At 35.6% G+C, this 20438-nt stretch overlaps 2 protein-coding genes and 1 long non-coding RNA gene across 12 annotated transcripts; 1 reads left to right on the forward strand and 2 right to left on the reverse strand.

Annotated features, from left to right (window-relative positions):
• Positions 1–614: 614 nt before the first annotated feature.
• Positions 615–6734, forward strand: LOC141697204 (uncharacterized). 10 transcript variants are annotated; one of them, XR_012564635.1, is made up of 6 exons: positions 615–925; positions 1000–1670; positions 2269–2392; positions 2531–2794; positions 3411–3586; positions 3681–4217. It is a non-coding gene; the product is annotated as an uncharacterized LOC141697204 (long non-coding RNA). The 10 variants fall into 10 exon arrangements; XR_012564637.1 differs by having other exon boundaries at positions 615–921; XR_012564632.1 differs by adding an exon at positions 3027–3102 and having other exon boundaries at positions 616–1670.
• Positions 6735–13848: 7114 nt separating this feature from the next.
• LOC141695795 (uncharacterized) lies at positions 13849–14295 on the reverse strand. The gene has a single exon (XM_074500009.1). The coding sequence runs from the start codon at positions 14293–14295 to the stop codon at positions 13849–13851; it is 447 nt and encodes a 148-aa protein (XP_074356110.1).
• Positions 14296–17575: 3280 nt separating this feature from the next.
• Positions 17576–18022, reverse strand: LOC141695796 (uncharacterized). Its single transcript, XM_074500010.1, has one exon. It carries the CDS (start codon positions 18020–18022, stop codon positions 17576–17578), a length of 447 nt encoding a protein of 148 aa, XP_074356111.1.
• Between the last annotated feature and the right edge of the window lie 2416 nt (positions 18023–20438).

The following is a 20438-nucleotide window of genomic DNA, read 5'->3' on the forward strand; positions in this document are numbered from 1 at the left end:
CATGAATGTCAAATTGGAAAAGAACATATTTTTTAAGCCAACCTTTGACCGCATTGGGTACATAGAAAAGACTCAAGAAAAGCAGCAAGCTCAAATATCTGATATTCTAAAGAATCAAGCTGCTCAACAAGATCAACTCAATGAAATCCAAAACTCTGTGGAATTGCTTGTCTCTCTCCTTCTACTAGATGATGCCAAAAAGGGGGAGAAAGTGATTAAGTCCAAATGCAAAATTGATCAACTACTGAAGGGTAAGGATGATGATAATGATGACCAGGGAAACTCTGATAAGGGTAGAGGTCATGGTCAAGACAAAGGTTCCACTACTACACTTTTGTACTGAAGAAACACTACTTGTATAACCCTACATGTGTTATGTAAGAAGGTTACTTATATGACATTTACTATAAAAACGCTATACAAGATACAAAACAAAAATTAAAAACAAATTAAATAATTATAAAAAGATGTAACATAACGTTTCTCAAGTAAGCGTTGTCTAAGTTGTAGGTTAAATAGCGTTTGAACAAAAGCTATGCAAGAATCTGTATTACAAGTAATATTTTTTATTTTTTATTCTTTTACAAAACTCTAATAAAGCATTTTTTATAAGCGCTGTCTTAGTAAATGTCTCTTATAGGATATGACTTTTATTCTATCTTTCATTTGCAATTCCCCCTTTGCATACCCTTATCGTATCAAGAAATTCATCAAATGCTTAGGGTTCTAACAAAATCTTCTAACAAATTTATATTATTCTCTGGTAATATATATAGGGGTAAATTTATGATGATCTGCAGCAGTCTGGAGCGGAGGATTGGAGTGTGCAATTGAAGGTGTCTCTCTTGAGCAATAAGAGCCATCTGAATCTTTATGGAGCACTCTGACTTGAAAACGAAAAAGCGAGCAAATTTTTAATCAGTATGTAAGTATATGATTTGTGGGTTTTCAATTTTAGAGTTCTTAATTGGGTTCTTCCTAACTTGTTGAGTGTTTTAGGGTTTTTTTGTATGTCTTCATTTTGTTGGTTCCTATTCTCTAAAGATAATGAGTTTAAGGATTTTTGGTTGGGTATGTCTTCACTTTGTTGGTTCAGATTCGTCAAAGATAATTTAAGGTAATTCAAACTTTTTGAGTTTATTTTCTTCTCTACTTCCAATTACTAATTTACTCTGTTTTTGGTTGTAAATTTTTCTTTTTATTTTCAACTAAACCTGCACAGTGCTATCAGAACTATTAGGTTACTTGAGGGTAGATTCCTATTATTTTGTATATGTATTGTGAAAGTTTATTTGGTTTGAACTTTGTGAGTTCCTTGCAATTTCCAATACCTTTGTGGACTACCTAAACATGGACATACTTTTTCCCAGTACTTTCTGTCGTAATGGTAACCATTTAATTAACACCTTTTTGTTTTTAAATATACTTTAAACTTATACTTGACCAGAACATACATAAATTTTCTGAATATTATTTTGAAATTGTAATGAAAGTATAATAACTGTGGAGTGGAGACCTGTACTATTGAAGGCCAAACACGAATGATACGAGAGGTTTAGAATGATACAATACTGATGAAGGAGGTCGTGGAAGTTCAATTGACAAACCCAAGTCTACAATGGTGTTTGCAATTTCAAATCAGAACTTGTACCTAGAGATGTTTCTCAGAGGTATTCAATTTCCAAATACATTTAATTAGATCAAGCTAGTGAACATATTTTATATCTAGAGTTTTAGTGTCCTGCTATTTAAATTTGCAAGTAGTGCTAGTAGTTTCTTTTTTAGTGTTACTTTTATCGAACATGGGACTGCCTTTGTATTTGTTACGTAACACAAGAATTACGTTTTAAATTTGTATTTTTTGGATTACCTTTGTTATGTAACACAAGAATTACTTTTTAAATTTGTATTTTTTGGATTACCAAGTTTTATAGAATTCATTTACTGGACAAAGAACACAAGCACTAATATTTAGGTCATCAAAGAGCAGCCTACATGTCACAATGACCGACTCCCTGTTTTAACTATTAACTTAGTGGCAGATTAAAGCCCTCGTATGTAAGATTACCAGTCCTATTTAAGAGTGATCGGGTTTTCTGAGAAATGGTATCATTAGGATGTTTAGTACCCAGGTATTAATTCAATATATTAGAAAAAGTAACCGAATCCTATATGAGATGAACTGGGTTGGACCTCATGCAAGCTTAAATTAAATTGTTTCTTATGCGGGTTGGGTTTGACCATTAACTTTTACATTGTTTCTTGCAGAAAAAGCCTGATTCTTATGAAAAACTTGTGAATGTAAATGGTTCTTGATATGTGTGCTCATTAAACATCGTAGACTCCTAAAGAAATTGCACGGGAGGAGAAAGAACGACTTTAACAATGGAAGGTATATCTATTTCATGATGTAAAGATGATTCTTTGTAGTTTTACGTGTTTGTACTACTTCTCTATTTTTATTTTTATGAAGGCATCAATATTGTCTTTTTTAAGTGATTGTAACATGTTTAATGGCCTGTTATTATAGAAAGAATGTTAGGAGCATGCTACTGATGATCATAGTGTCGAGGATATTGATTGTCTTAATAGTGAAGACGCCTCTAGATGGAGGTTAACATCTATTTTTGGTGACAATCGTGGTGTTTCATCTAGTTCTGACGAAGAAACATATAAGAATTTGGGATAAAAATGAAGACCTCTGAGGTGCATAACACTGGAAATATCGGATGATTTGAACTAAAAGGCATCCATCTTTTTTGAAGAAATGGAATACGGATGTTTCAATTACTATGTGAGTGATGTCAAATTTATCTGGTTGCTATCATTTCAGTTTGTAATTTAAATAAATATGTGTACCAAAAAGACCTTGGGTCAAGGCTGATTTTTAACTTCTTAGAATGTTTAACTTTACGCCCTCAATCTATTACTTCCCTTTTATCATATAACCAAGGGCCAAAAGAAATTTGATCACTAAATGTGAAATAACTGAAGAATACTACTGACTCTGCTATATCTTTATGCAGACATACATGGTTAGCTTCTTGGCATAAGAGTTTTATCTTTTTCTTTATAATTATAAGCTTTCAACTTTACATTAGAGTGAGTATCCCTAGCTGCTTCTTTCTCTTTCCATTGCAAGTCTTTCACTATTTTACATGTATGTAAATAAACTTGTCTACAATTTATAATACTGCTCGTTGATTTCTGTAACTATGGCTAGTTACATAATCAAATTCTACATAAATTTACTGTTAGACATACACAGTCTTGCAGTTAATTGTCTATAGTATTTTTTATGTGACAAGCACTTCATCATTTTACTTACACCTCGCGTATTAGTCATAAGCATAGCAATTACTATTTTTAAAATTTCTAAACTTACATTTTCATCCATACTACTGCTACAGAGAATGAGTCACCTCCTCTGTTGTGTTCAAGTTGATCATTTCAATGTCGCTATTAAGTAGAGTTTGGAAAATTCAGCGATGTACTTGTGCTACCATGGTGCTCTGGCTATTAGGTGACTACTAATCTATCTCTTAGGCTCCAACAACTGAATGTGGTGTGTGAAACCAAGACAAAGGTATGCTTGTTTAGTCTTTATATTTGTAATACTAATGTTATGACAAATACCATATAATGCATATAAAATAACAAATTTTCATCATCTGGCACAGTTTGCTAAGAGGTGGAAATTGCACGTAAGATAAATTTATGTACTTTAGAGATGTCTGATATGTCTAATATAATTAGTTCATGTCATTCTAGAAGGAAAGTTTTCTCAGACTGTATATTTTTAATGGTAGATACCTATTCTTGGTATTCCGGATAGAGCGTCGTGAACAAGATTGAGTGAACAAGATTGAGTACTACTTCATGACCCAAAAATGAAATTGTTGCTCTGTGAACGAAAAAACATTTGCATGATGATTACATTCACTGCCTAAAGGATGATAAAATGGTTGGCTTCGAGAATGATAAAATGGTTGGCTTCGAGAAAAGGAAAATTGTGCGTGATAATTGTACAACCAATTGCTCAAGGGAATTATGTTTTAGTGCAATTAGTTGCTGCTATTGAAGTTTTATTATGTACATTGTGTATTAAGATGACTTTGTCGGCTATACTTTTATTTTAAAGTATTTTTTTGTACTTTATGGTACTCAGGATTTATATGTATTTGTACCTTGTTAGCTATATTTTTATGTATTTTTTTAGTTTTTGTTGTGTGAATTAGTTCAGCATTGTTAATATATATTATTATATTTATTATTCATTTCTAGGAACATTACAGGTAAAATAATTGTAGAGAAATAATTAATTTGATTTTTTTAAAAGAACCACAAATATGTACCATTTTTAAAATATTACAAAATTAATATTTTTTTTAAAAAAATGTTGCAATTGCATAACGTTTTGGAAGTGCTATCCAAGTATAAATTTACTTGGGATACCTTTGCTTACATAACACTTCATAAAATGCTATTTAAATAATTAATTTGGATAGCACATAGTAAGTTATTTTCTCTTGAATAGAACTGGGTTACATAGCACTTAAAAGCGCTATGCAAGTTTAAAAATAAATGCTATGCAAGTTAAAATTTGTAGTAGTGTTCTTCATCCAGGAAAGCAGGAACTTCTACACAGAGATCAAGCTCTGTTGTTGATAGAAGAATAAGTTCTGATAAGCAAGTTCTGACTAAGCCTGATGTTCTGATACAGGGTGAGAGTCAAGAATCACAGAAGTTTATGCAGACACTGAAGCTTAAGGGGAAGAAAACAACAGTCTACTATCAAGACCCCAAGTTACAGAAGCTGGATAAAGAAATTTCTAAAAGACTATTTCTCAAAGACAATCCAGGAATGGACTTTAAATGTCTGAAGAAAGAAGAAGCCAGACTTAAAGCAGAAAATGTCAAATCCAAGTCTAAAGCTTCTATTACTGCAAAGAAACCTCTAAAGCCTAACGGCATTGTGATTAAAGAGAAGACAAACTCTGAGACAACCAAATTTGAATCCAAAGCCAAATCACAAGTAGAGGTAGATCCAAGATTCAAGGGCAAAGCTAAAGTTGATGATTCTGTAAAAATCTATCTGCCAATAATGGATTTGGAAGTAAAGGATGATGAAGATACTAGTCTGATTTTGAAGAAGAAGAAGAATATTCAAACAACCTCTGACAGAGCTCATGTTGTTCAAGATCAGGATTTAGTAAATTCTGATATGACAATGAAGCAAGCAACCTCTGACAGAGCTCAAGTTGTCTTGATATCAGTAGATAGAGGAAAGGAAACCTCTGACATTGCTCATTTTTAAACCTTCAAAAATTTTACTACCTGGGTTTACTAAAGCTCAACAATCTACTCAACTTTTGAAGACTACATCAAGTGGTTTTGAAGCAAGAATTATTCGAGGAAAGGAAGCTATATACAAATCAGGATTGGGTAGTTCTGAAGAAAAGAGAGTAAATAATACTACCTCTGATCCAACCTCTTTGAGTAAACCAGGAGTGGGAACAACTCCTGAAAGATTGAATCAACTGTAGTCTGTACAAATGGTCTATCACTCTGTATTAAAAGAAGATATCATGTTATATTTCATGACAGATGTGAGGGTATTCCATATAAAAAAGGATGCTATTCGTTTGAAGTACTTTGAAGAATTGCAACATGTGCTATTTCTACTTCAAGTGAAGAACATATCAACAGATGGTGCTGCCAGATACATAAGGTCTAATATTGAAAGACAGAAGAAATTATACTCTGTAAAGTCTGACAGACCGTACTATCCTAAGTACAGAGTTCACAATGGTGATATAGTTGAGATGAAGCCTAATACCGCCAAAATCACTACATTTCTTGGTATTAAGGGACTTGAATTCAATCTAGAGTCTGATAAAGCCTATGTCATTAGACTGGATCAGGAGATAAGGAAAGCAAAAATAAATGATCTCAGGGTTGCTATCTTTCAGACAGGTGAAGATACAGTTGAACTTAAAGATGTAAAAAGGAGGATGCAGAATGAACTTGAATATGCTGAGAGAATTTTGTTGAAGAACTATCTCAGAACAACTCCTGACATTAAAGAGATCACACAGTGAAGCCAAGTCAAGGACTACAACTGTTAAATTCTGAAGTATAAGCTGATATCAGACTTTAAGGATGGTAAAAGCTACAAGGACTGTGAGTTGTAGTTATTTAGTCAAATTCTTATATGCATTTGTACTTAATGTTTTTGACATCATCAAATATCTATTGAACTTGTATATTATGCTAATTTAAAAGTTGGGGGAGATTGTTAGATATATTTGTGATGTCATATCTAATAGTGATTTGTGTTTAGTTTTCAGATCTTAACTAACAGGACAAATCAGGACTTAACTGAAAATCAGTATTTATACTGCAGTCAGAACTTAAGATATCAGAACTTAAGTTATCAGAACTTAAGATATCAGAAAATATTTATCGGGAGAAAATATCAGGACTTAAGAAGACATTCAGATAAGGAAGGCGGCTGATTGAAAGGAAAGAAGATCAAGACTAAAATAAGAAGAGATATGCATGGAGAAGAATTCTATGAATAATAGAATACTAGGAAGAAAAGATAACTAATTGATATATTTTAGGATGCAGACTTATATTCGATATCAATTAGAAGATTATCTTATAACTGTGTGTCTATATAAACATAGCATAGGGTTTACACTATATGTGTTATCTTAATCGAGAATATTATTCATTGTAACCCTAGCAGCTCTCGTGATATTTGTTCATCACTGAGAGAGAACGGTTCCATTGTAATACTGTTTCATTAATAAGATTATTCTGTGTTTCATACTTGTGTTCTTAATTCGATTTGATTGTAGTATACACTGTATTCAACCCCCTTCAACAGTGTGTGTGACCTAACAGACCCTTCTTTACGCAATCACGGATCGCAACATGTTAAAGTATAAAAACAAGCCAACACCTTACCTTTTATTTCATCGTACCAAATCCCAACTAGTTCAACTTACAACTAATAATAATATCGTTCTTACAATGTTGCATAACTCATCTACAATATAAAGCTCCTGCTAGCTCGATCCAACTTAACCAAGAATCCTAGCTCGTACACTGGACTGGGAATCCTCGTTACCAACAATTTCCTTTTCAATTGTTGAAAATATAAAAAGGTTTGCAAGAGTGAGCTAACTAGCTCAACAAGTCATATTAGCAATAATCGAGGTTGAATAATAACCAATTGAAATGATTCAGAAGAATCAAGTTTCTGAATAAGCAATGATTATAATTGGATATTCAATTTTCATTTTAAAAATCAAGGTTAGGCTGCTGATCAGTCACGCACTAACCCCGAGCAAGGCTCCCAGCTTTGCTCTATATACTGGATCCCAAGCACGCATTGGCCTATTATGATCACGAATCTGGTCCGACCACGAATCTGGTCCATATTTATAAAACCATCTAATTCTAAAACAATTCAATATGATAACCAAAGTAATTCAATAAGCTGAATCATATACAATATTTATCTTGAAGCATAGGGTGATTTACAATACCATGAAGGTATAACAAGGAATTCAAAAAAAGATGGGCTTTTAATCAAGGAAAGAATAAGAAAGTAGAAGACCAAAGGTTCAAGGGTTCCAAGGATTGGTCTTTTGTTAAACAAGGAAGAAGGGTTGGTATGTCAAGCAATTCAATATCATAAATCAGTATGTGGTAGATATGTATTTGTGGAGTAGTATCGTATGTGTCTGGCTCGTATCTGAGAATTCAACAATCAATGGTTTATGAAGAATAAAGCTTATGGCTCAAGATCAATAAGAATCAGGTTTCAAGATTGAATAGTTTAAAATGCTTGCAATATAAAACATGATTTATTTTAAATACTAGCAACATATTATGAGAAAGTTTAAAAATATTTGCAATATATCTTGAAGAAGGTTCAGAAGTACTTCCCTTGTCACAGATGATTTTACAACTTTACTTGTACTCATCTAACAGTTTTACTTTTCAATCACTTTCCTTCTTTTTCTATGCCTTACTTCTATTCATTGATCACTTGTTTTCTTTTTCTACACTTCAGCTCTACTTACTGATCACTAGCTTTCTTTTCTATGCCTCGCTTACTCTTCTAGGCATCATAAGTATCTATCAATACCAAATCTCATATTATTCTAATCATCACATAGAAATCATAAACTTTTATCTACCCTTCGTGTTACCCAAATCCGATTTACGGATCGAAAGTTATGACTAAAACAGTCAAACAATGATCACATAGGCATATAACACATCAGTCACATAGCATGTAGCACATATTATATAGGACATTCGATCAAAATAATTTTTCAAAGAAGATCAGGGGTTAAAATGATTTTCCAGGTATTTAATACGAATTTTTGAACATTTTTCGGGATTAAAACGGGTCTCCGAATCATTTTATAATTAAATAATAGAGTTCGAACACCTGAATCTGACTTTAAAATGATTTTATAAAAATTATTGAGCCTTGAAAATAAATTAAAATAATATTTTAAAGCTTTAAACTATTTTTCAAATTCTTTAAATCAAAAATAAATAATTAAATCTAATTAAATAATCAATTAAAATTAATTAATAACTAATTAAATTAATTAGTCATTAAATATTTAAATTCATTGACTAATTAAATAATTAATTATGAACTAAAATTAATTAATTAATTAATTCAGATTTATTTTAGAATTAAAAATAATTTTCAGAATTAAAAATATAAATTTTTGGAATTTTAAAATAATTAAAATAATTTCTGAAATTAATTATAAAAATATATAATTTTCGAAAATAAACAAAACAGAAATCCGGTTTTATAAATTTTCAAAGCATAAATCCTAAGTTTGAAAAATATTAAAACTGGAATAATATTTTTGCAAATCAGGGACAACTTCAGGGGCCAAACTGAAGTTTTTCAGCCCTGTCGTCGTCCCCGACGACCGGAACTCCATGGCCGCCGCCATGGAGCTTTTCTGGCGGCCTAAAATCAACCCAGGAATCCACGATTTTAACAGGTAATATACTACTAATCACCCATAGTTTAGTTCTGCAATCAATTTGTCCAACCGATCACGGAATCTTCAACAAAATCTATCCCAAAAACTCCGACGCCGCCGTGCTTATTTTTCCGGCGAGGCTCCTCTGTCTATCATTTGTTAATCTTATATATACCAATCGAACCGTTGTTCAACGATCTATAACGTGGTAACATCAATTTTAAACAATAGCATTAACCCATAAAAACCCAATTTTCAATTTAGAACATTCATATCAAGAACCCTAATTTATTTCCGAGAATCAAACACCCTTTTCTATCTGTTATTGAACTTCAAATTCGATGTATAATATACCAAAATGACCAGAAAAATATTATCTACATGATTCAAGCATCAAATCATATCAACAACATCAAGAACAATTTTTCATAATTTAATCTATAATTAATTCAAAATAAAATAATTAAATAAGAAAAATACCTTTATTCCTGCACAAGAATGGATGGTTGATTCATAAAGGCATTTTCGAGAGCTTTGATTTTATATATAGCATGCCCAAATCGGAGTTCGATAACGCCTTCGTTTGTGCGTTTGATTTTCAAGAACGTATCGTTTAGTTAAAGTTTTCTCTGTATTTCACAGGATTTTACACGAATAAAATGAACTAATAAAAGGGCTATATATATTTATGGAATATTGTTTCGTATTGGATCGATAAATTAGTTACTTAGTCACTAAGTAACTGCAAAAATGATCTGTTTTGATACCCGTATTGGATAATTATCCAAACCGGGCTTCTTATAAAATACTTTATATGGAAATAACGTAATATTATCCCGTCTTTTGAGAATACGGGTTTTGTTGATATAAAATATTTATCGTATCGAAAATATTGCGCCGGGCCGCGCACGGATCAAACCGTAATCCGGATCGAAAAAGTCAAAACACAAAATGTCCGGAATTACAAGATTAGATTACGAAGGAGTTTTCAGATGAGTTTCGGGTTGTAAAAATGTAAAAGCGGTTGAGGCTGGACGATTCCTGGCTTTATAAAATAATTTTGTAATTACTCAGAAAATAATTAATAATTAATATAAAATCATATAACACTCCAAAAATTACCAGAAAAATACCACACTTATCTATATTTTATTCTAGACATAATAAATAACATACTCACATTTTATCACATATAAACATCTAAATATAATATCAATCAACATATTATTCTCTAGAAATCACATAATAATCATATCATATTCATTTATTGATAAACTAATTACATGCGATATCCCGAATATTACAACTCACATAATTCTTTTAGTATACTAGTATATAACCGATTCAAAATATCAATATTAAATAATGATTTTTTAGAAATCAATTCTAAATTTTATTCTAAATATATAATAAATAAAGTTATATATCTGTTTCCATTTTTTTTTAAATTATAAATAGTTTATGGCAAATCAAGATGCGTTCCTTGTTAAAACAATAGGGGCTCTGGGCGCCGATGGACACGAAATCAGATGCTTCTGGAAGTGCTGAGATGGCCAGTTTCAAAGAAAAGGCGCGCTCAACAGTTCTATTGTGCCTTGTTGATGATATTAAGACTAAAATCGCGGAGAAAAATACAACGTCTGGTTTATGATTGAAACTTGAAAGTCTCTGCATGAAAAAGTCTTTAACAAATCAGTTGCTTTTAAAGCAACGTCTGTTTAGTCTACGAATGTAGGAAGGTATTCCTCTTCGAAATCACTTAGATCAGTTAAACACAATTTTAATATTTGGAGAAGGATTTTTTAAATGCACTATCTTTTTTGTATTTTTGTGATATTGCTAATATAAACAGTGTACAACTAATTTTTTTAATTTCCCCAATAATCATCCTTTAGACCACCCTGCTGCATGGGCATGCAATTACTCCGAGTAGTGTTTAATAATTAGTTTAGTTCAAAAATTAACTTTAAGTTAATGTTAAAGCTAAATGTGTCAAAATGATTTAACATAATTTATTTTGTTTACGTATTTAGTTGATAAGCCTGTGGCCCTCATTAGACCACCTAATGAGCATGTACCAGTGATTGAGGTGAATGAAGTCCACGGTCATGAGCCTGTTTTAAATCCAAATCTAGTGCAAGTCCCTCATTCTGGTATTTTTGGTATGCACAATTTTTTATGTATTTCATTTTTGTGTGACAAATTTAAAATTAGTATAACTAATTTACTAAGTGTGTTCGTTTGGAAAATTTTAAAATAAGTAACTGTTATGGATAAAAACTAGGTTATAATAATTGTTGTGTTTATTACTAGGGTTCGGGAGCTCAAGGCCTTCAATGGCTGCTCCCGTGTTTTGAAGCTTAATTCTGCCTTTAAAAGATGCCTATGTATCTCTGTGTATTAGAGAATCAAGCCAAAATGTAGTTCTATTTGGTGGGGATGAGACCCTTTATATAAGTGTGGAACACCTTAAATTATATTAGATTTAGGAGACTTGGTGGGCAAGTCTCAGAATTAGAATGGATTGTGAAGTCCTAAGAAGTAGGAATCTGTTCCTTATCCTATGAGACCTCTTGGAGGCTAATCTACAAGGTTTCATACCTTTATTAGGACTTTCCTCAATAGCTAATTTTTCCCATATTTACTAATTACGAAAATAATAAATATTCAGGGCTATTGGGCCTTGTTTGTTCCATCAGGCCTGATCCGTGTGTTAACCTTCTTGGGCTTGATCAACATGTTAACCTTCTTGGTCTAAATGTCATACATATGACCTTCTTTAATGGGCCTTGCAGTCCTAGATGTAATTACTGTAACATTAATGATGCAATTAAGGTTTATTTTATCCTCTATCATTTGCACCCCAACTTCTGGGAAATCGTATTGGATTTTGTTGAAGTTAAGCTCATTTAGTCCCTTACAGAGTATCATTTTTAACGTGAAGTGTGGAGAGACCAACACATTCATAACGATGTTCGCCTTTATCAAGGCTTCATGATAGTTATCGGGGCTTCCTTAGTTTTCCGTGATTTTTTATTTACCCTCAGGTATTTTGTCAAGGAATATTTTGTCAAAACTTATTTTGTAAATTTCCAGAATTTTTGGGAATTTTTAGCTATTTCCATAAATAAAATCGACCAGGATTCAGGCTGGATTGACCTGGATTCCTGATCGAAATCAACCAGGATCCTGGTCGACTTATCTCCAATTCTATCACTCTAGGCGATAGGGATTTCGACTAGGAATCCTGATCGATATCGATCAGGATTCTGGTCGACTTTTGCTAAATTCCACCCTTCTGGTCGAAGTAAAATTCGACCAGGATTCTCCTTTCATCGATCATGATCTCTGATCGATTTCGATCAGGATTCTGACTCATCTTTGGTCAATTTTAATCTTTTGGTCAAGGGAAAATTCGATCAGGATTTTTCCATTGTTGATCAGGATTCCTGATCGATTTTGATCAGGACTCTGATTGAACTAAGCAAGTTTTATCCACTCTAATCTAATAAAGATTCGATCAGAATTCTTTCGTCATCGATCATGACTCTGATCGACTTAAATGATTTTCTACCCCTCTAATCGAATGAAAATTCGATCAAGGTTCCCTTCATCATCGATCAGGACTCTGATCGACTTAAGTTCTTTTCTACCACTCTAACGAATGAAAACTCGAACAAGGTAACTCTTTTTTAGCCGAATTTCTGGTCGACTTTTGACCTTTCAGATTCTTTTTTACCTTCTAGATTGTCTCAGAAACATCTTTTCTAGTGGGCTTTCCTTGATTGAGCCTTGCCTTTATGGGCTTTTAATTGATTCACATTATAAAATTTTGGCTATATAAGTGTGTGAGAAGTGAGAATTCTCATTTCACTTCTCACTCTCAAAACCTCTCAAAATCTCTCTAGTTTCTCTCTAAGAAAGGCGATTTCTGGTGAGTCCCTCAGCCGCAGTTCCATCATTGGTCTACCTTCTTCCTCCTTTTTCTGCATTTCAAGCTTTCATCCCAAGAATTTTAATGGTTGATCGTGATCTTGCTTGTTTGGCAAAGATGAACTCATCTAAAAGAGGCACCACTATTTATATCCAATCTCCTTATACTTCCCTCATAGACATGATAAATTCTAGGGGGATGAATATCCCTCCCTTTCCGATCTAGACTCTTAAAATCACGGTAATACATTTCATGAACTTGATGGTAGTATAGAAGGTCTTAATAGCACGTATAAACTCCCCCTAATCTTAGAATTACTCCGGCCGCCTCCGGGGATAGGGCTTGTAACTGTGAGGGGATACCATTTTTATTTATCGAGGAGCCCTATCTGCGGGTCTAAGGTTCCCATTTCATGAGTTCATCCCCCGTCTTTTTAGTAGATGTTCAAGTAAACCCATGCCAGCTTCCCCCAAACGCATGGAGAAATATTTTATGTTTCATGGTCATATATCTTAGGAACAAGTTCCCCATTTTTACTATATTTTCTAAGTACTTGTCCTATTTTATGGGAGTTAGATAGTTTACTTGCCTTTTCGTAGCTTTCCCTTATATTTCTTCGTACTTCTACTTAAAAAAATAGATAAGCAAACTGAACCACACATTTCGAAAATAGGATCAACCAAACAGTTCTAAGATAAGTTACGGAAGCAATATAAATTATAAACTCTTGGAATTCATCCCTTACATAAGTCTTTGTAGAGCTAGAACTCGAAATAATAGTCTTATAAAACTAAAACATGAAATCCTAAGCAAGCAAAGCTTCAAGGTACTTTTCAACTTACTTGCCATTTTGACAAGCAGGAATCTTGTTCATCCATCTTACACATAGTAGGTTTTCAAGTTCTGTGCGGGCCAAGTCCTTGGTATTTCAAAACCATCCATAATCTCTAATTTGTAGGATCCTCTTTCTTGAGCACTCTTAACTTTGTACGGTCCTTCCCAGCTTGGAGCGAGCTTCCCTTTCTGCCCTACTCCAGAAGCCTCCACTTTCCTTAAGACCAAGTCCCCTTGTTTGAAGAATCTTTCTTTCACCCTTAGGTTATAGTAGAAAGAGGCTTTCATTTGATTCTCTACAATCATAGCATGTGCTTCATTCCACACTTCGTCTATCAAATCTAAGGCCAATCTTTGACCTTCCTTATTGTCTTCATCATTGTACTCTTGAATCCTTGGTGATGAATGAGATATTTCAACTGGAACAACTGCTTCTGCCCCGTATGCTAACATAAAGAGGGTCGCCCATGTTGTGACTCTACATGTTGTCATGTAGGCCCAAAGTATCGGGAGTATTTCATCCACCCAATTATTCATGGATTTCTCAATCTCTTTTTCAACCCATCTAGAATTATACGATTTGCCACTTCCGCTTGCCCATTAGCTTGCGGATGAGCTACGGAGGTAAACCACAACTCGATCTCATTCTTCTCGTAATACTTTCTGAACTCTTCATTGTTGAACTGTGTTCAATTATCAGTGACCAAGATACGGGGAATTCCATATTTGCACATGACATTTTCCCACAAGAATTGTGCAACCTGCTTGGTTGTGATTTTAGCTAATGGTTTAGCTTCAATCCACTTAGTAAAGTAATCGGTTGCTATAATTGGGCACTTCCTTTGAGTAGTAGCCATTGTAAAAGGTCCAAGGATATCCATTCCCCACATAACGAACGGGATTGGGGAATTTATAAAAGTAAGCATTTCAGGAGGCTTCCTTACTACAGGGGCATGTTTCTGACAATGATCACACCTCTTCACGTATTCCTTGGCATCATCCATCATTTTTGGCCAATACAAACCTAAGCGGGTAATTTTATGGGCTAAGGCCTTGCCCCCCAAGTGTTGGTCGCATATACCCTCATGTACTTCCTCTAAAGCAAGCCTAGCCTCGTCCAGTCTGAGACATCTTAAATAAGGAATTACAAAAGATCTCTTATAGAGAATTCCATCAATCAAAGAATACCTTAAAACTCATACATATAACTTTCTTGTTCCAAAGCATCATTAGGAAGCCATCCGATTTGTAAATGAGCCTTAATAGGTTCTATCCATGACCCTCCGAGCCCTATGGGGGCAACTAGCTTGACATTAATGCTTCGTGTTTTCAAAATGCGGAAGTATACACTCCCCGAACTCTTTTATATCTCTGAGGAGGAAAACTTAGATAGCGCATTTGCCTTAGAATTTTCCTCCCATGGGATGTGTTCGACATGGCATTCGTCGAACAGAGTCATCACAGCTCTCACCAGGTGTACATACTTTGCCATAGTTTCGTCTCTTGCTTCGAACTCCCCCTTGACTTGGGATATTACAAGTTGTGAATCTCCACAAACTTTCATGTTCTTAACCCACAACGTTCCTGCCAGGCCAAACCCAGCTATCAAGGCTTCATATTCAGCTTTATTATTTTTAGTCGGGAAATCCAATTTCATAGCATATTCAATCAGAAAACTATGGGGACTTTGCAAAACTAGCCCAGCTCTACTTGAATTTGTTTTTGATGCCCCATCAAAATAGAGAATCCAGAACTCTTTTCCTTAATCCGTTCTCCATCTTTTCCTCCCATGTATTGAGACATAGTATCTTCCTGCCCCCGAACTTCTTGGTTGAGGATGGTACATTCAACCACGAAGTCAGTCAACACCTGAGCTTTTATCACTGTTCACGGCTTATACTTAATATCGAATTCACCCAACTCAATGGCCCATTTAATTAGCCTCCCACTAGCTTTGGGACTATGTATGATATTTCTCAGAGGCTGGTTGGTCAATACCTCAATTTTATGAGCTCGGAAGTAAGGACGTAGCTTCTTTGAGGCCATAACGAAAGTTAAAGCAAACTTTTCAATAGTCGAGTAGTTCAACTCAGCTTCATGCATGATCGTGCTTAAATAGTATATGTGATTATGGACTTTAAATTCCTCTTTCACCAACACCGCGCTCAAGGCACTTTCTGAAATAGCCAAGTACAAGTACCAAATTTCATTGAGAACCAGTTTGGCTAACAGCGGTACCTGTACCATATATTGCTTCAAACTCTCAAATTCCCCCTGACTTTCATTAGTCCAAACAAAATCTTTTACTTTCTTTAAAGCCTTGAAGAAGGGCAAACATTTGTCCCCAGATTTGGAGATGAATCGTCCTAGAGCCGCAACTCTTCCAGTGAGTTTCTGGACTTCCTTTATGGAACATGGCGGTTCCATATCCAGGATAACTTTATTTTGTCAGGATTAGCCTCAATTCCTCTATTTGAGACCATCAACCCTAGAAAATTTCCAGATCCTACCATGAAAGCACACCTGGTAGAATTCAACATCATTTTTTGATTTCTGAAGACCTCAAAAGCTTCCCTCAAATGGGATATATGATTTGCCTTTTCGAGACTTTTGACCAACATGTCATCCACATAGACTTCCATAGTCTTTCTAATAAGATCTCTAAATATTTAGTTCACTAACCTTTGGTAAGTGGCTCCTGCATTCTTGAGACCAAATGCCATAACAAGATAACAAAAAATACCAAAGTCAGTGATAAAGGATACCTTGGGGATGTCGTCCTTATGCATCTTAATCTGATTGTATCTGCTTAACCCATCCATGAAACTCAACATTTTTTGCCCCCAATCGCATCTATCACTGTGTCTATCCTTGGAAGAGGAAAATAATCTTTTGGGCATACATCATTCAGATCTGTGAAATCTACACACATTCTCCATTTTCCATTAGCCTTCTTCACCATTATAGGGTTTGCCAACCATTCTGGGAATTATATTTCCTTAATAAAACCGGCCTCTAAGAGCTTTTCCAATTCTTTTTTGATTGCTTCCTGTCTTTTAGGGGCAAAACTCCTTTTTTTTACTTCATAGTCTTCCGATTAGGATCTACGTTTAGCTTATGGGTGATTAGTTCCGGGTCTATGCCAGACATATCAGCTGCCAACCATGCAAACACATCACTATTCTCTTTCAAAAACTTCACTAACCTCCCTCTCATGGATTCCTCCAATGATGCTCCTATAAAGGTCACCTTTTCAGGGTCCTCGGGAGACAAAGGGATCAGGAGTAGGTCTTATGTTGTCCTTTCATGTTTCTCATCATTCTCGCGAATATCCAGGTCTTCAATAGGCAAAACTTGCCCCCCAACTTCATCAACCCTAAGGGAGGCTACATAACAACTCCTTGCCATCTTTTGATCTCCTCTTTCTTCTCCAATCCCATTTTGGGTGGGAAACTTCATCACTGAATGGTAGGAAGAGGGGAATGCTTTAAAAACATATAAACCCATTCTTCCCATGATTGTATTGTAAGTTGTTCCAGCCTTTACCACTACAAAGTCCAACATATGTGTTGCTTGTCTTGGTTCTTGACCTATAGTCATAGGCAACTTAATTATTCCTTCAACCGGGCACTCGACTCCAGCAAAACCATATATCGGTATATCAGTCGAGGTCAATTGAGAGTCGTTATATCACATTCTTATGTAATTATCATAGAGTAAGATGTCTACAGATGCCCCATTATCTACAAGGACTCTCTTCACCGGGCTATTTCTAATTATTAGCCAATGATATCTTTAAAAATTCATCCTTGGTTCCTTGTTGCAAAGTTATCATTTTTACCTTATTATCAAGATTAGGAACCTCTAAGGCGTCTTTGGTGAAACGGTTCAGGTAATCTCTAAGGGATTCTTTTATTCCTTGCACAATGCTCATGAGGGAAACTGAGCTTTTTTCGTGCACCTTCCCACTAATGAACTGTTTTATAAAAGCCTGACTTAGATCCCTAAAAGACCCAATGGAATTGGGCGTCAGATGGCTGTACAACCTTTGAGCCATTCCCGACAGGGTTTGAGGGAAAGCCCGACACTTGATTGCATCATTGACGGGTTGCAACAATAGTGCATTAGAGAATATCCTAACATGATTTTCCGGATCTCCAGTTACATCATAGGCCTTTATAGTTGGCATCTTGAACTTTCTTGTGATATGGGCATTCATGATTTCTGCCGTAAAAGGCGGGGTTGGATCATCCGGGTCCCCGAGGGGGAGTAACTCAAACAGATTTCCTCGAGGGACAGTCCTCCTTGCAAGGGTTCCTCGGGTGGTTCTCGCTGGTTACCTTGCCTTGCTCCTTTCCATATCCTTCCTCGACTTTAAGATTTCTGCCTCATGGGCGCGTATCCTCTCCTCAAGAGTGTGAGCCGATAGTACTTGACCATCCTGAAACTCAGGCTTCCTAGTCCCAACGAATTTCTGGTTTTTTCCTCCAATGGGCTCTTTATCCCTCCCACTCCTCCCGTGGCAGGCGTCTTCATCAGTCGATTCTCCGCTATCCTCAGTGGTATAAGGTCCCGACACATCTCTTTCATCAGTCTGCGGATGCAGACCTCTAATATAATTAAGGTCATCCTAAGGGTGGGATCGAGGTGGAAAAGGCTGCCTATTCCCTCCAGGTTCTGAGTAAATCGGCATTCCATAAGTGGGATTGACTGGAGCATGATGCACTATTGTCGACATCTCAACACAATCGCTCACTGTAAAGGCTGCCTATTTTTTCCTTTTTTTTTCTTGCTTTTTTCCATTTCTTTTCAACAATTTCTGAACGAGTGCGTTTCGCTCCATCTCGCTCAACCCTAGACTACTCATATAACTATGAGCCGTCTACTAGCCATTTCACACCTAGCCACAACAACTAGTAATGAAATCCAAAGCTTTTCTCCAATTTTTAAAAATCCATGTTATTTCGTCACTAAGAGAATATCATAAATTCTAGACATAAATAAGTGATTAACCTCAACAAATAAATAAACTATGATCTAGCACGCAAGAAACCTATAAGGCTTGGTGAATTTATTTTCTTGTTTCTAGCATGCAAATCAATTCTTTAGGACTTAACATTCCTCTATACAACATCACTACACTCGCATCAACATCACAAATCAATCGGAATAGTAACCTTAGGGATCATGATAAAATGCTCATGCAACTATATGCAACATATTAACATGCAAAATAAATATGCAAAATAAAAAAAACAAAAAAAACTATATGACAAATATGCAACTATATGAGCTAAACTATCATGAATATGCATGTATATGGACTTACTCAAACATATTCCTTAACTACCATCCCCAAACTTAAAACTTTCATTGTCCTCAGTGAAGGTAATAGTAAGGAATAAAGGCATACCTACTCGGAATCAGGATGGTCATCACCCTCTCCGGGTGGAGTGTCAGGAGGCGGGTACACATAATCCTTACCAAAAACTGGCCATTGAATGTCTATCCCTGTGGCTCTAAAAGCTGTCCCCAACACCTGGGTAAGATCCTGTGCAAACCGACTATGAATGTCATACATCGCATCCATCTACCTCGTCAAGCGCCTATACTGTGTCGAACACGAACCAGCACTGTCCTCTACCTCCGGCTACTGCTACTGCTGCTGTTGTGAAGAACCGACCTCATCCATCTGATGTCCCCATGCCGCTCTGCGTGCCTGAGAAGAACCACCAGCATATGTTTGATCAGCTGGTTGGCCACCCGACAAATGATCATAGGTGTAACCAAATCCCTTCTCATCAGCCTTTTCACCAAACCACTCCTGCATCACTACAATTGTTGAACTGTCAATACGGGCACTCGGTAACTGAAGTTGCTCGTGTGCAGGCCAATAAACTCCCACCGTCACACAAAGCTTCATCATAATCGAAATATACGGAATAGACCTCGTAGTGCTCCCACGCAGAAACCTCAGAATACCCTGATAAATAATTGAACCGAGATCCAAATAATCCCCCTGTAAAATCCCCCACAACAACTTTGCATGATCCACAGTAACATCGTGCACATGTGAAGAAGGCATGATGTTCACACAAATCAAAGAATTCCATGCACGAGCGAGCCTGTTCATGCATGAGGCATGGAAAGTGGCATATTTGTTCGAACCCCTCTTGAACTTCCAGTGAGTGTTTGGGACACATAGCATAGTAACAATCAAGTCCAAGTCAAAATCCTCCCCGATCTTAGTCACCCAATCCTCCTGAGCCGGCTGTCTCTCGGGCTGGTTAATAACCCAACGAATAGCATCAGGACTGTAATCCACCGTCAACCCCTTTACCACCGTAAACCCATTTTTATCCGCCTTCGCGTTCACATAGAACTCGCGAACAACACTCATAGGCACAACAACAGGTGCCTCACAAAAAAACCCAACCCATCTCTAAAATCATCTCAAGCATCTTACCATCCTTACCTGATGGCAGAAAACCCCTCGCCTTCGCTATCTACATCGTCAACAACCTCGTATACTCCGCTTCAGCCTCCGAAGTAGAAAACCTAGGCCTTGTACCCCCAACACTCGAAGAATCGGTAGTGCTTTTGCTAACTTGAGTCCTCGCTCTCTTTGGTGCCAT

This window comes from Apium graveolens, chromosome 11 (assembly GCF_009905375.1).
Source record: "Apium graveolens cultivar Ventura chromosome 11, ASM990537v1, whole genome shotgun sequence".
Taxonomy (NCBI): Eukaryota; Viridiplantae; Streptophyta; class Magnoliopsida; order Apiales; family Apiaceae; genus Apium; species Apium graveolens.

What these genes read in the sequence shown, in the direction of transcription:
- LOC141695795 (XM_074500009.1), bottom strand. Translation starts at nt 14,295, where the DNA reads ATGACAACATGTAGAGTCACAACATGGGCGACCCTCTTTATGTTAGCA.
- LOC141695796 (XM_074500010.1), bottom strand. Translation starts at nt 18,022, where the DNA reads ATGAATGCCCATATCACAAGAAAGTTCAAGATGCCAACTATAAAGGCC.